Source organism: Littorina saxatilis, linkage group LG9, assembly GCF_037325665.1.
Source record: "Littorina saxatilis isolate snail1 linkage group LG9, US_GU_Lsax_2.0, whole genome shotgun sequence".
In the NCBI taxonomy this organism is placed as follows: Eukaryota; Metazoa; Mollusca; class Gastropoda; order Littorinimorpha; family Littorinidae; genus Littorina; species Littorina saxatilis.
The window spans coordinates 35,152,329-35,168,505 of NC_090253.1; the positions used below are offsets into that span (position 1 = coordinate 35,152,329).

General features: G+C 42.8%; 1 protein-coding gene across 4 annotated transcripts in view; it reads left to right on the forward strand.

Annotated features, from left to right (window-relative positions):
- LOC138977039 (uncharacterized) overlaps positions 1-16,177 on the forward strand; it is a 98,164-nt gene that overhangs the window by 37,161 nt on the left and 44,826 nt on the right. For all 4 annotated transcript variants that reach the window (XR_011459215.1, XR_011459216.1, XR_011459217.1 and 1 more), the window contains exon 3: positions 7,696-8,171. Coding sequence is in view for 1 of the 4 variants with exons in the window: in XM_070349942.1 (XP_070206043.1) it covers positions 7,696-8,171 (476 nt within the window). In the remaining 3 variants the exon portion in view is untranslated. The remainder of the gene's footprint in view (positions 1-7,695; positions 8,172-16,177) is intronic.

Sequence of the window (16,177 nt, forward strand, 5' to 3'; positions counted from 1 at the left end):
TTCCTTTCTTCTGATTTCTGTCAAGTATAACTATGATGGCCCTACATTTTCCTGGTAATGTGGAGGCTTAAGTCAAGTAAGTCAAATTGTAACTTCATGTATCAGCATGTCTGAACGTGTTTGGTCCCTTGCACTAGTTGTAGGCTTTACTGCATGTGGGTTTGATGCAATGGAGTCAAAAACTACGCTGCAGCTGAAAGTATTATCTTGTGTTTGTGATTGTGGCCCTTGTAACTTTGTCACTGTCAACATTGCAAGTGTTCTGTAATTGTTCCCCCAAAAATGTTCCCAGTTTCTAAACACATAAAAATAGTTCCGTTTCAATTAGTATTTGATGGAGTTCCCTTTTTGGGCCCTAGTGCCTTTGCGTAATAATTACATTTTTAGTAATGAGACTTGGTCACGTAAGTGTGATAGAAGACAAAGTATCAATTTAAATTCTGATTCCTTTGTTAAAGATGATAATTGATAGTCATTCAAGTGATCTGTGTCATTTAATGTTGTTAAATGGTATTGCGAGTGTGTTCCATACGTTTGGTATTGCTGTCTTAGTGAAACTGAAAGATGTCATTGTTCGATAAACCTCCTGTGAGGCGGAGTGTGGCATTAAAGCCCCAGTCTGTCTCAAATGGTTTACAGAACGATTTAAATCTTCTCATGAAAAAAGCAGTTCTAACCTTATCGAACACACTTGCAATAGCATTTAATAGCATTAAATGACACAGTTGGTTTGAATGGCTATTTAGCTCGGGTAAAACACACACCTGTTTTCGTGGTTTATCGTGAACCCGTGTGATCCACTTTCCTTTTTTTCACAATTTAGTTGTCAGTTTGTGATTTCAATGTGACTCACTGTATCTGCAATAGCACGTTATTGTGTACCTCTGAATCTAAAACGCAACAAACTGCTGCGAGTCACACGAACTGAGCGGTGGCGGTTGACCGTTCAAAGAAACTGGTGACATGCAGAACATTCGTCTGCTATGAGAACCATGTTTTGCGGGACACACTTCCGGGCTATCTTTTTTTAAACTTTCAAAACTTCAAGTTGTACTGATCTTGTCTTGATGAAAAAAGAATTCTTTTATGATTTAAGAATGTTTGTGTAACAAGCTGTTAATTCATTATTTAAATTTTAAAAGTTAGGTCTAGCGCCAAAACGTGTCGTCTGATTGGCTGATCAGACCACGCAAAAATAAATTCTTTGAAAGAAGGGCACCTAGGATGTTCTCAAGTGGTGAGTGTTTAAACGAAAGGGTGTTTGTACTGTGTGTAAAAGCCTGACAGTGTCTGTGATGGTTTACGGGAGGCTGACTGTGCCTTTAAACAATACGCTGTAAATCATATGCACTGTGAGTTGTTTTTGATCATGATCACCATTGCCAGCCTGATCTACTCTATCTTATGAAGTTGGACTGGAGGTTTACTGCATCCTGGTGCCAAATATCATGTAGGAATAGTAGGGTAGAGAGGCAAAGAAAGAGAGGCAAAGAAATGTAATCTCTGAGTTGTATTAAAGAAATGTGAACATATTTACATTGTTTGTGCTTGGGAGGTATGAATCTTGTCTGCTTTTGTAAAACAAAATTGTACAGCTAACAAGAGTATACATGATCACTGACCAGTTTATGTCAATCGTACAATAATTATGTAAATATTTCCTGCATTTTCAGAAGATCACAAACACAACCTTGAAGAATATCTTTCTTTCTTTTATTCACATAGCACTGAGTAAGGAAGTCATTTACTCAGTTACTATCAGGTTAAGTCACAAACTGCACAGTTGTTATGTGAAATGGTTTTAGCAGGAGGTGGACATACCCCATGGTTTTCTCACTGAGAGATGTGATTCCCCTAAGTATTTTAAGGATGTTGGAAAAAGCAAGATATCAGTCATAATCATTATTGTTGTAAAAGTAAAACAAGAGAAAGAGAAGAATTTTAAAATAGTATTTAAATTGTTATAAATCTGTTTTCAGGAAACTTTGGATATTTTGTTCAGTGGTCTTAACATGAAATTATCCATACACAGTCTGCTCAGTAGACACATCACATTTACCATACCTTTTCTTGTTCTTGTTATATAAAAGTTTGCATCTGTTATCCATTCGGACATGCACTTGCAAGTATGAAAAATTGACTTTTCTCTTTCTCACTCTTTTATGTTGATTTCTTTGTGTGTAAAATATTTTTATTTTTGTTGTTGATCATATTTATTTATGTACACATGTGTATATGTATGGCAGATGTTCCATGGATACCTCTACATGTATTCAAACTAAGTATTATGTCAGGATGTATACAATTGTTAATTTTGTAAATACTGGAAACTAATTAACTAAATGCAGCTAATGCCTGAATTATAGGTGATGATGCAGCTTCCTGTAATCAGCAGTTTGTTTAGTTTTGATGAATTGATCCTTTGTTTTCTCAGCTTATATACCATGCATGTACAGCTTTTTATCAGCTTCGATGTAAGACCAGAATTTAAACACCAAAAAAACAAAAAACGAAAAAGGATTAGTTTCATCTTAGTAACTTCTTAGCAGACAGGATGTGTAGCTTCTTTTTGTAGTTTTATGATACATTCCAAAGTCTTGATCTTTCTGCTTTTAACGGCTAATAATCAATTCTAATGATCTTTGGTGTAGTCATTGCAAGGTAATATTTGTGTATTGAAAGACTGATTTGTCCCCAGGTAAACAGAACACTACACAAAATTCGCATTTAAAAAAACAAACATGATTTGCAGCTGTCTGTGTTTTTGTTTTGTTTTACGGTCTTCAAGAAGAACAGTGAATGTGCACTAGTCTATGTTTGTGTAACATATTGGAAACGTGTTGTAGTCGTTGGAGATGTTCCGGTTTGAATGTGACCTGAACATTACTGAAAAGGATCTGAATGACAAGTGTACTGATATTCATCTAAGAATCGCATTATTCAGGCAGTCATTTAATATTATGATTAACAGGCTGCTTTATCATACAGTAATGGTTTTCCACTGTGAGTGGTTATGCTATTTTTGTAATATGCCAGCCCTGTGATCTTCAGCTCTTCTTTTTTACATTTAGTCAAGTTATGACAATGTTTTAACGTTGACTGGGAATCGAGATGAGGGTGTGATGTATGTATGTGTGTGTGTGTATAGAGCGATTCAGAGAAACTACTGGACCGATCTTCATGAAACTTTACATGAGAGTTCCTGAGTATGATATCTCTACAGGGTTCGTACAGGTCATGGAAAACCTGGAAAGTCATGGAATTTGATTTTTAATTTTCCAGGCCTGGAAAGTCATGGAATTTCAATTCAAGTCATGGAAAGTCATGGAATTTAACAAAAATAAGAAAGAAAAAAAATTAACCTTTAGCACGCCAGCGGCTATTTTCGTCGCCCAGCCAGTGGTCCAGTGAACGATACCTTCCGCCTGTGGTCCAGTTTAGTGAAATGACAGGACCAGCAAACATTACCGATAATCTGACTGCGTAGCAAATGCTTGACTTGCTTGTCGAAGAGACACTGCGTAGAAACTGACTCAAATTCAGTGCAAAGCAAGCCAGTGTCAAAACTGGCAGTGACAAGACGTAAAAAGTTTGCGTGTTCGGAAATGGCGACCTGTGGATCTAGTCATGGAAAATGTTATTGAGGCTCATGGAAAGTCATGGAAAAGTCATGGAATTTTGTTTCTAAAAACCAGTGGGGACCCTGTCTCTAGAAGTTTTTACTTATTTTTCATAAATGTCTTTGATGACATCATATCCAGCTTTTTGTGAAAGTTGAGGTGGTACTGTCATGCTCTCATTTTTCAACCAAATTGATTTAAATTTTGGTCAAGTAATCTTCGACAAAGCCCGGACTTTGGTATTGCATTTCAGCTTGGAGGCTTAAAAATTAATTAATGAGTTTGCTCATTAAAGTTGTCATTAAAATCGATTTTTTGCAAACAGATTTAAAATTGATTGCATCATATTCTTCATCAAATTTTGAATCTAAAAATATATACATGTGTCATGTTTACTCTTAAAATGTGATCACAATTAACGAAAATAGGTTAATTAATACTACGATTATAATTTAAGAAATCGATCAAAAGATGAGTTCATCTTATTCTTTATCATTTCCTGATTCCAAAAACAAATAGATATAATATGTTGTATTCAAAAGAAGCTCAGAAAGTTAAATAATAGAGAAAAGCACGCTTTCCTGCTTATGGCCCTGTCACACCTTGACGTATGAGCCAGCGTATGCCGACGTATGACAAATCTGGCGAATACGTCGAATACGTTATGGGTAAGTTTTGTATACGTTAAGAAAACGCTGAAGTACGCTGGTATACGTCGTCGTATGGCGAGGTCCTCGACAAATTTTGAACATGCACAAAATTTCCGGACGTAATTGCCAGCGTATGGCTCATAGGTCCCGCATACGCGGGCCATACGTTGTAGGTAAGTTATGCGATCGTTGACACACGTTACTAATACGTCGACGTACGTCGAGATAATTGTAAACTTACCCAAAACGTATCTCTAACCTATGAGTAACGTGCTTTGAATGTATGTCGAACGTATCTCCAACGCATATTGACGTATGTAGACGTTTTGAACGTGTTCCGGACGACCACAGAACGTACTGAACGTGTTTCTAACTTACAGCTACCGTACAAAAGCGTATTGGCAGCAATTATGGGGCATTGGTATATAAAGATGGGGTTCGCAGGTGGAAACCGCCAGTACTCCTCAAGACTCCCGGCCTGGTGAGCAGATGTCCATGTAATCCGAGAGATGGAAGATCCGGCAAGGCTGAGATGAGAATACCAACTAGCTGTCCTCCAACATCAGCATGACCTCATCGATTTGACACTGTACCAGGTGCGTGCCAGTAGACGAAGGAGAAGAAGAGGTGAACGGGGGAGAAGGAACTGGGTGAGACCAATGGATCGGGAGGGAACGGCAGTTTGGCATGTATGACCAGCTATTCATGGTGGAACTCCGTAACGAGGACCATGCATCCTTCACCAACTTTCTGCGAATGTCTCTAGTGTTGTTTGACGAGCTCAGCTGGCCAGAGTGGGTCCAAGGATAACAAGCAGTACACCTTCTACAGGGATCCGCTTGAGCCTGGCATGGAGTTGGCCCTGACTTTACGCCACCTTGCCTCTGGGAACAAGTATGCCTCGATGAAGTTCGGATGGAGGGTCCCTAACAACACCCAGTCCCTTGTGGTCAGAGATGTCTGTCAAGCCATTAGTGTCTCAGACCTGTTTACCAGTACGATTTGGGCGTATTTTGTACGCCAAATTATTATCGGTACGCAAATACGCGACACACGCACAAAATACGCCAAAGAAAAAGTCTAGAATACGTTTTCCGGTGTTGGTGTGCTGATTACGGGATGGTACAACCGATACCGGTTTCGGTCGAAGGGAGATAACCATGACAGCGAGTCTTCAGCTGTGGAAACCTTGTTCAGTTGTTGGCACGTGCGATCGTCGGGACAATCGTGGCAAAATGAAGCGGAAAAATGTGCCAGTTTCGGATGACTGTACCAAATCTAAACAGCAGAAGCAGCAGATTTTCTTGGAGAAATATAAGAAAGAGCCAGGAATTGTGGAGTCTACTAATACTATGGGAAAAAGTCATGCACAGTGCAAGTATTGTTAAGGCCAAAAAAAATAATAGGTGTGGTTAAGGTAACATAGCCAACAAAAATAGGGTAGGAAGGTAGGCAATCACTTTTTTTTTTTTAACTTTTTGTTTCTAATGTGTACAAATTAAACCTACTTGACCGGGAAATAAGTGTGCGACTCGAGCGCTTTCGCTTTCATTGCGTTTTCTGCACTCGTTTTTTTGTGTGTTTTTTTGACAAATGTAAAAAAAAGTTATAGGGTCGGCCCCTAAAAATAGGGTAGGTCGGGTTACCGTAACCACACCTATTTTTTTTTTTAGGCCTAATCAGATTTCTCCGTTGCCCATTGGGAAATATGACATCGAACGACACTGCAGTTCCAAAACTCACCTGGACAAGGTTGCTGCAAAGAAATCCGCTGAAAGCTGCCAAGGAATTATGAAGTTCATTTCCGCAAAGCAAATCCTGCCAGAAGAAAAGGCTGTAGTCCGTGCTGAAGCAATGTTTTCCGAGATGATTGTAAAAATGAACTTGCCACTGTCAACCGCAGATGTTATTTCACAAACTTCATCTTTTCATTATCAATCTGTTTGGAAGACACTGGTTATAATGCTATAAACTGACAGGTAAATAAAATTGTGTTATCCCTGTTGTATTGGAAGGAGTTAAATTGTGAAGGTGTTCACAAGACATGCTATTCTTACACAAACACGTTTGCACCCACGTGTACATTTTCCCTAGCCCATATGGCTTTGCTTGCAAAATACACCAACTTTTTGAAAAATACACACAACTTTTTGGGAAAGTACTCTTGCCTCGGGTTTAGGATAAACAGGTCTGGTGTCTTCTTGTCTACCCTCCGGTAGTCGGTCTTTTTGATGTCCCAGATGATGGCGTTCTCGCGAAGGAAATCGCACATGACCTGCTCTTCTTCAACATCAAGACAAAACGGTGTCCTCTTGGCCCTCTTTTTCTTGGCAAGTGTTAGCTGAGACGATGCACACGATGCACAAGAGGCGTTGGAACCTGCATCATCTCCATCAGAGGGTGAGCGTGAGGGTGTGGGTGATGATGGATCCTCCTTGCGTTTACGTCCACGCCCTCGGCCAGGAGACTTCTTGACAGCTTTCTTCGATGTTTTCTTCGGCATGTCTAGTGCAGTTATGATTTGAATCGCCGAGTGGCACCCTTTTTTTTTATAGGCTACGACACGTGATCGTCGGCGATACGCTGCATATGTTATGCATACGTTAGACTATCATTGGACATAAGTTGTGAACGCCGGCAACACGTTAAGCATTCGTTGGTATACGTTATCTATAAGTTATTGAAATCTTCTATATACGTTAATATCACGATATGTGTACGTCAAACTCGTTATGAATACGCTATGTATACGCCCAACTCGTTAAAAATACATTATGTATACGCCCAAAATTGAAAAAAACATGGATAGTTCAGCGTATGCCAGCGTTTTCGGGAAATTTTGATACGTCAGCGTACGCTGGCTAATACGTTAAGGTGTGACAGGGCCATTACCGCAATACGCTATTTCTCTATTCTTGCATGTCAGTTTCACTTCGTGTTGCACGGAAAAAGTGAGTGACTTCCTTGCCGCAAGGATTTGCGAAGCTGTTTTTTCTTGGTAAAAAAAATGCAGTGCGTTCTTTTCACTCTGTGGGTTCGACAGATTGACTAAATGTTGAAATTTTGCCTTACGCGACTTGTTTGTTTATACAGTGGAACCCCCCTTTTAAGAATAAGGCCTCCAAAAATCTGAGAAAATCAGGTCTTAAAATAATAAAAGGGAGGGAGTCTTAAAATGGGGGTAAATTTACAGAGGTTATAAACAGAAAGTCTGAGAAAACAGGGTCTTAAAAGGGAGGGAGTCTTAAATTGGGGGGTCTTAAGATCACTATCACTATCAGTAAGCTTCTTTTAGTAGTTTGAGTACTGTCTAAATCTTGTTGAAAACAGGTAACAGATGATGAAAAGTCATCTTGAAACAGAAAGGATAAACACATTGAAGTTACAACAAGTGTTGCAAATCATTGAAATGTTGGTGTTTACAGTTTCAGACAGTGAGAGAGTGGAGAGTCCAGCAGAGACAGCGCGGCCTCCCCCTGGTGCCCCGTCCAGCCACACAGAGCCATCCCCAGCCACACACAACTTGCCGTCCGCGCAGCATGACCGCCCCTCCCAGCGTGCAGATGAAGGCAGAGAGACATCGGCAAGAGAGTCCCAGCTGGAAGAAAGCCACGATGGGTCCTATCTGTGGCTGCAGCAACAGGTTCAGTGGAGAGCTGGCAGCACCGCCCTGCCTGTCCCCAGAGTGTCCAGGGAGCCAGCCAGGCATGACCACAGGGACACCAGCCCCACCAGCACAGCAGAGAGAGAGACAAGGAGAGCCGACAGAAGCAGTGTGATGGCTGAGGCCAGAGAGGGGAGGGCAGGAGGAGGCTTGTCCATGTCAGGCTCTGCTGACACTAGTGGCTCTGTTTCCAGTCCAGGGGCCATCCCCAACTTCAAGACTCTTCAAGATCAACAGGTGAGCTGATTTGTTACTATTTCGTGAAATGTATATATACATGTAGTTTATTCCTTGGCACAGACAGGGCAGTGAAGGGGTGAAGACCTCCAAGAATGTGAGAAAATCAGGTCTTAAAAAGGAGGGAATTTGGGGGTCTTAAAAGAGAAGTTCCACTGTATACAAATCATAAATCATCAACTTACAAACACATGACTAAAGATGGGAGAAGAAAGAGGAACCTGGCATTCTAACACCTTCATAATGCGGCTTTGATCTGAGTGCTTCAAATAACACAACAAGAACATGCTACTTCCCGCCTCCGGGAGTTTGTACCTGAATAACATAAAGTTACCTAACTGACCACCTTCTAGCAGAGAGGTTGCTTGAAAAAATAGGGATCAAAGACTAGCCTGAAGTGGATGGACTGATCTGTGTCGACAATGGACAGGTGTCTGATAGACGTATGCATCTCAAAGTTACCTTTCAACAGATAAAGACATTACACAAAACATTAAGCTATCGGCAAAACACATTAAAAAGAAAAACATTCAGATGAATTAGTAGCCAGTCTTGCACTTGGCTACATTTAAGTTACATATCTTTACCCAACTCACAAATAGCAATTAACTCTAGTTCAGTGCTGGTTACGCTGTACGCGTCCCCTTGGTAACAAGGGAGACCACTCTAAAAAAGACAGTGATCAATCCCATAAGGCCAGACTATTGCTAGTCTGACTTCCGTATGCGTGCGCATACATCACCATATTGTCATTCCACACTCAGCGTTCAACAAGACTGGTCGCTTATCAAGTACGCTCCGGCTGTTTTCAGCCTTGTTTCTGAGTCTACGGACTCGGGATTCGCCCCTTGGTCTGCCGCTGAGCTTTATCTACACCTTTGCTGTTTGGGTGAGACCTTGCCTGTTTTATGAATGTTTTGGGCGACAATTTCTTGTCGCGCATTTGCGAACTTGTAAGAATTTTTCTAGTAAGAATTTTTTCGTGAGTTCGTTTTTGTCATGGCGGAGTACGCCAAGGCTATACTTAGTTTGAGACAGGCTACTATTGCAGCGTCTCCTACTAAGAAAAGTTTTCTCGTCTAGTAAGAGTAAGAGTGCCGGACTACCTGTCATTTCACTCTCAGAACCGGGAACAGGCAAATGTTGTGATGTCTTGGTCGACCGCCATTTTGTCCGCTTCTGGGACGATGTCACTCGCGGTGACAAATATGTTGTTGTGGTGTCGGGGGCATCTGGTGTTCAGGTGTTTTGCCCTTCGACGTTGCGTTCGTCGTTACGGGCGATTAGTTCGCAGGTTCGTCTTTGGCGGATTGCATTTAGCCTCCGGCCAAGCTTTGTTTACGTCAGACAGAGTTAGTCTTTCGGGTGTAGCCCCTACTGAGACTGGGTCTCCTCTTTGCCCTGGTTTAGCGGCCACGTACGGGGCCTCGTTTTACTGACACTTAGCGTGCAAGTTTCTACGTTAGCGTCATATTTGTCCTCTGCTCGGGAGGAACTGCGTTCACCCCCTTCCGGTGTTTCAGATGCTTTCTCTCTAGCCAAGATCCGGCCATCTCCTTCAGCTACTTCGACTTCCGCTAAGGCTTCAGCGACCGTGACTCGGGCTGATGTCCATGCTTTGCAGGATGGGGGTACTCACATGGCGTCTCTGCTGAATGTGTCTACTCCAGTTAAAGGTATGTCTACACCGCGAGTAGCTAGGTCCTCTAGCGAAAGCGGTGTGCGAGCTCAGGGGGCTTTCTTGCGCTATGGTTGCCTTGAGAGTTCCGATGAGCAGCGAAAGGACAGGCGTATCCGTAGGTCTCTTGACGAGAATATCGGTGACCGTTTTAGTCCTCTTCCGCCCAGGGGGCAGGAAGTGGTTGGTTCTGCCGACGATAAATTGTCTGAAGTTCTGCCTCCTGAGTCTGAGTTTGAGCTCGAATCGGACGGCAGGGCGGATGACGGGGATGCCTTGAGTGACGGACCGCGGGTGTCCGTCTGTAGGTCAACCTCCTGCGTCTGGTTTCCAGCAGGACGGTGTGACTGAATAGGCCTCGGTGGCCTACCTGACTACGATGGCGAGCAGGAAGGCTAACGAGGGTGCGTTCACGGTGGTGGGCGACACCCAGCTTACTTGCCGTTCTAGTTGTCCAGCGCAGTGACGTGGGCTAACGAAAATGGCATTTAAGTTATTGGTGACTCTGGTGCTGACCATGGGTGTCATTCTGGGGTCACCTACCTGACTACGATGGCGAGCAGGAAGGTTAACGAGGGTGCGTCCATGGGGATGGACGACACCCAGCTTAACTTGCCGTTCAAGTTGTCCAGCGCAGTGACGTGGGCGGCGGAAAACGGCATTTAAGTTTTGACCGGAAGGGGTGGTTGAGAGCAGGGCGTTACTGACTCCACCTCTTTCTGGTTCCGACTTCTGGAAGTTCGGAGGAACAGGATGTTCTCTTCAGCTTCCGGAGATCGTTGTCCATTGCCCTGGAGTTGGCAAATGGCCGCGTGTAGCCGGGTTCTCCGGTGAAAGTGGTGTACGTTCGCACGAGGAATGTAGCACGCATTTTCGTGGCTGGGCAACGTAAGCTTCCGCCCTGGGGGCAGGAAGTTGTTGGGCTGGGTGATTCTTGTGTTGTCCATGCGAGTCTCTCTGGGGGTCACCTTCCTAACTTTGATACCGAGTAGGAAGGTGATGTTTGGAGAGGTGTCCACGGTGGTGGATGACACCCAGCTTAACTTGCCGTTCAAGGTGTCCAGCGCAGTGACGTGGGCAGTGGAAAACGGCATTTAGGCCTTGACAGGAAGGGGTGGCTGAGAAATATTTTTACTTCGTCCACCTCTATCTTTGTTCGACGACTTCCGGAGTTCGGAGGAACAGAAGGTTCACTTCCGCGGCCGGGAATCGTTGTTCATTGCCCTGAAGATGGCATATGTCTTGTAGTTTTGACTTCCGCTTCCTCCCGGGGGGCAGGAAGTGAGCAGTAAGGCTGGTTCTTTGTTGGATAATTTAAGTCGAACAGGGAGGCAGCTTCCGGATTGCACGGTTGTGCTTGACGGCTGTTCATATGAAGGTGCTTTCGCATCAATGATTAGCACTGAATTCAGGTTCCGTTTCAAGTTAGCAAGGGCAGTGGCGCTCGCAGCTGAAACGGTTCGAGGTGCAACGGAATCGTCCGGTGTGTTTCTATGCAACCGGTTGGTTCTGATGTTTACTAATCCACGGCCGGTTTCGCTTCCGCTTTTGCGGCTGTGTCTTCCGGTTACAGGATGGGATAGCCTTCCACCGTTAACACTGTGGTGTTGGTAGTCGGCACTTTTCAGCTTTGGCTTCCGGTTCCGTTACTGCGGGTCCTTTGCTGTTATACAGGCTGTATCCACTTCCTCTTCCAGTCTTCCAGCTGGCATGAGACGGGTGTATGGAGTATCTGGTCATGGAGTTCCGGCGTTTGAAATTTTCTTCAAAACTTTTCCGATTTTTGGGCAAGTTTCGCCTTATCGGGATGGGTGACCGGTTCTCATCATTTCGATGATCGTTATGATGCTATTGAACAGGAGGAGGAAATGGGGAGGCTCTTACTTCACTTGTGTCGCTGTTCGCGGCAGTTCGTAGTTGATTTGAGCTTTCTGAGGAGAATCTTTGAGTGTTACGCTCAAGTAGCGTGTCACTCACGGAGCGCTTTCTGTAGGCTTCGGTTTACTCCAAGCTTAAGAGCTTAGGTTCTCTTTTTGCGTTCTACGGAACCGCCCTCGGGTTTGGCAGACATCTGTCTGGATGTTGATAGCTAGGAGAAACTGTCTGTAAAATCAAGATCTCCTAGCTCGGGTTGATTGTCGCATCTTTTCTTTAGGATGGGCTCTTTTGAACTTGCTTTTTCTCTCGCCTGGGCGGTTACGTTCTAAATGGCTATCTTTGTGGTCCTACAGGACGCAGATACAAAGGATGTTGCTTTGCCGTCTTTTGCCTAAGAGTAAGCCTCTGCCTTTATGGTGTTGTTCTTTTGGCGAGACTTTTATCTCTTTCTTGTTTGAAAGTTCTCTCTTTGAGTCCGCTTCTATGCACGCGGGGTTTTCTCTACTAAGAAAAGCTCACGGTAAAAGGGAAAGCGCTAGACAGGCCTTGGCGGTTCTTTGTTTCTAAACGGAAAGCTTCAGGCTGGCTGTTGTCTATTTTAGCTTTGGCTCGATGCCCTCGCTTTCACAGGGCTCTTTCATAGATCTGTTCGGCGACCTATTGGTCTCACAGACGGGTCTTTGCAATCTTGGTTTCCAGACCTCTTAAGGCTGGCAAGAAGGCATCTTTGCTTTCTCACATTCGAATTACACGGATGTCTACTGTAGGGGTATCCTTGAGATACTCAGGGGCTTCCGCCTCAACTCTGGATTGGTTCAGAGTCTTTATAGGGTTTTAGTGTTTTGTTCACTTGCCACTTAGACTGGTGTGGTTCAAAGTGCTTATTTCTTACGGAAAGAACTCCTCTTCTTTCTGTTTATTGCAGGTGGCTATCCACCTTTCTTTTGGGGTTTCCGCCATGTCTTATTTTAAGACTTTATGAGATTTCTGTCACATTGGTACGGCTCGGTGCAGCTTTGCTTTAACCCTTTTTCAAGGCTAGCCTGGCTGTTCAACACGGGAAACGGCCAAGCTTACTCTAGTAGCTGCTGCGAGAAGTGGGAGTAAGCGTGCTTTCTGGCTATTTTGAATAAAGACAGCTCTTTTAAGAAAGACCGATCTATGGCTTGTGGGTTTCTTTGAAGTTTTCCGGCAGTTAAGCGGAAAATGGGAAAAACCAGCTTCAAATTGCTTTTTCAATTCATGAAGCAAGAGTTTGGCTCCTTTAGAGTCACGTTTAGCCAATTAAACTTTTCGGTTTACGAAGATTTTTCTGACTCGCACGGATCTTGTTAGTTCTTTGAATCTAAAGGTCGCTTGCCTTATCTTTCGTCTCTGTCGTGATTTAACCTCGGCATTTAAGCGATAAATGGGGACAACCAGCTTCCATGTGCATTTTCAATTCTTGAAGCAAGAGTTGGCTTCTTTGGAGTCACATTTAGCCAGTTTAACTTTTCGAGTTTCGAAGATTTTTCTGGCTTTCACGGATCTTGTTGGATCTTTGAATCAAAGGGCTTTTGCCTTATCTTTCGTCTCCGTCGTGATTTAACCTTGAGCGGTTGAAATCGACGTTAAACTCTGTATTAAGGAGGGAAGAAGGTCTATCTACTCTGGTAGAGGTATGACGTTTTGTAGTCAACCTTACCTAGATGGACTGCTACACTGGTTTCTTGCTCCTGGGGAGCCCGATGTGGTTATTTGTCCCGTGAGGACGCTCAGAAGGTACCTGTCACGGACTCGGCAATTGGTCAGAAAATCAGAAGCTTTTGTGATATCACTTAACACAGCACGTGTAAGGATATTGCGAAAGGGACTTTAACCAAGTGAGTCTCCATGTTGTTCAGACAGGGGTTTTCCTGTTGACAAACACAGTCTGGAGACGTTAGGGCAGTTTTGCCCTTCACTATAGCTAGAACGTATGAGGCAAGGGCATGGGCCTCCTCTTTGGCAGTCCTCCGGTCGGGCCTTGTTTTGGGCTGAAGTACTGGAGTCGGCTTACTGGCGGTCTGAGGAGGTTTTTATTAACTTCTACCTCAGAGACGTCTTGTAACAGGACGGCAGTTCCGCGTTACCTGTTATGGTAGTCGCAGGACAGGTCCTAATATCATAATTTCACTTTATACCCGCCACCTATAGTAGCAATCTGCTATTTGTGAGTTGGGTAAAGATATGTAACTTAAATCCAAAATTTTAATAATAAATTTTCATTTAATTAATATACTTACCCAACTCACAACGTTTATTCCCTCCCACCTCCCCGCTGTGGTTGGTACTGGGGTCTAAAAAAGAGTGAGTTGGGCTTCGTTTGGAATGACAATATGGTGACGTATGCGCACGCATACGGAAGTCAGACTAGCAATAGTCTGGCCTTATGGGATTGATCACTGTCTTTTTTAGAGTGGTCTCCCTTGTTACCAAGGGGACGCGTACAGCGTAACCAGCACTGAACTAGAGTTAATTGCTATTTGTGAGTTGGGTAAGTATATTAATTAAATGAAAATTTATTATTAAAATTTTGGATTATATAACACAAAATCAGAATGATAAAACTGTGGTACATTTTGAACTGAACAGCAGTCCATTGAGAAAATACCTCTGAAGCATGAGTAGAACTGATGCACAATCGAACAGCTATTCATGGTAAGAATAACGTTAAACAAGTCGCGTAAGGCGAAATTACTACATTTAGTCAAGCTGTCGAACTCACAGAATAAAACTGTACTCACTGCATTTTTTCACCAAGACAAGACAGGTTCGCCAATCCCAGCGAGAAGGAAATCACTCACTTTTCACGTCCAAAACAAAGTGAAATTGACACGCCAGAATAGCTCGGTAGTGTATTGCGTTAAGCAGGAAAGCGCGCTTTTCTGTATTCTTTTTAACTTTGTGAGCTTGTTTTGAATACAACATATCATATCTATATGTTTTTGAAATCAGGAAATGATACAGGATAAGAATAAGATGAAATCATTTTTGGATCGATTTCTAAAATTTGAATCGTAGTACGAATTAACCTTTGATCATTCTTCTTCTTCTTCTTCGTTCATGGGCTGAAACTCACACGTTCATTCATGTTTTTGCATTAGTGGGTTGTTACGTGTATGACCATTTTTACCCCGCCATTCAGGCAGCATACGCCGATTTCGGGGGAAGCATGCAGGGTATTTTTGTGTTTCTATAACCCACTGAACTCTTGACATGGATTACAAGATCTTTTCCATGCGCATTTGGTCTTGTGCTTGCTTGTACACACGAAGGGGGTTAAGTCACTAGCAGGTCTGCACATAAGTTGACCTGGGAGATCGGAAAAACCTCTACCCTTACCCCACCAGGTGGCCGCGGCCGGGATTCGAACTCACGACCTTCCGATTAAGAGGCCGACGTCTTGCCACCTCGCCACTGTGCCCGTCAACCTTTGATCATTAACTGCGATCACATTTTTAAGAGTAAACATGACATATGTATATATTTTCTGATTCAGAATTTGATGAAGAATACTATGCAATGAATTTTGAAATCGCTTTGGGAAAATTTGATTTTAATGACAACTTTAATGAGCAAACTCATCAATAAATTTTTAAGCCTCCAAGCTGAAATGCAATACCAAAGTCCGGCCTTTGTCGAAAATTGCTTGACCAAAATTTCAACAAAATTTGTTAGAAAATGAGAGCGTGACAGTGCTGCCTCAACTTTCACAAAAAGCCGAATATGACGTCATCAAAGACATTTATACAAAAAATGAAAAAAAAACTCTGGGGATATCATACTCAGGAACTCATGTAAAGTTTCATGAAGATCGGTCCAGTAGTTTCCTCCGAATCGCTCTACACACACACACTTACATGCATACACACAAACAGAAACACATACACCACGACCCTCGTCTCAATTCCCCGTCTATGTTAAAACATTTTGTCAAAACTTGACTTAATGTAAAAAATGTGCATATGTTTGTGTGTATCTTACTCTGCTCTGTATTTCATTCAACTTTACAGATGCACACTTTACCTGTTAGGAAATGTGAAATGCTCCAATTTACTGCTGGGGTCTGCTGAAAGAAGACCAGCAATTGACAATTTTCGAAAATAACCTGTCAGGATTATCAGCGTTCGGGAAGAGTAAGAGCCCCCCTGGACCTCGGACAAGATTTTCACAACATCTCGAGCATGTTCCATGCTTCTGATCGGCTGTCTCCTGTGATCGGGATGAACAACTAACTCTGATGTGTATGTTAGGCACAAAAAAAATAATAGTCTGTTTACGGTAACATAGGCAAAAAAAAATAGGGTCGGTAGGTCGGGATTTTTTTATTTATTTTTTTTAATTTTTTTGCAAAAAAACCCCTATATTTTTAAGTTATTTTGCCAAAAAACAGACTTTTTTTTTTTAATTTTTAATTTATTTATTTTTT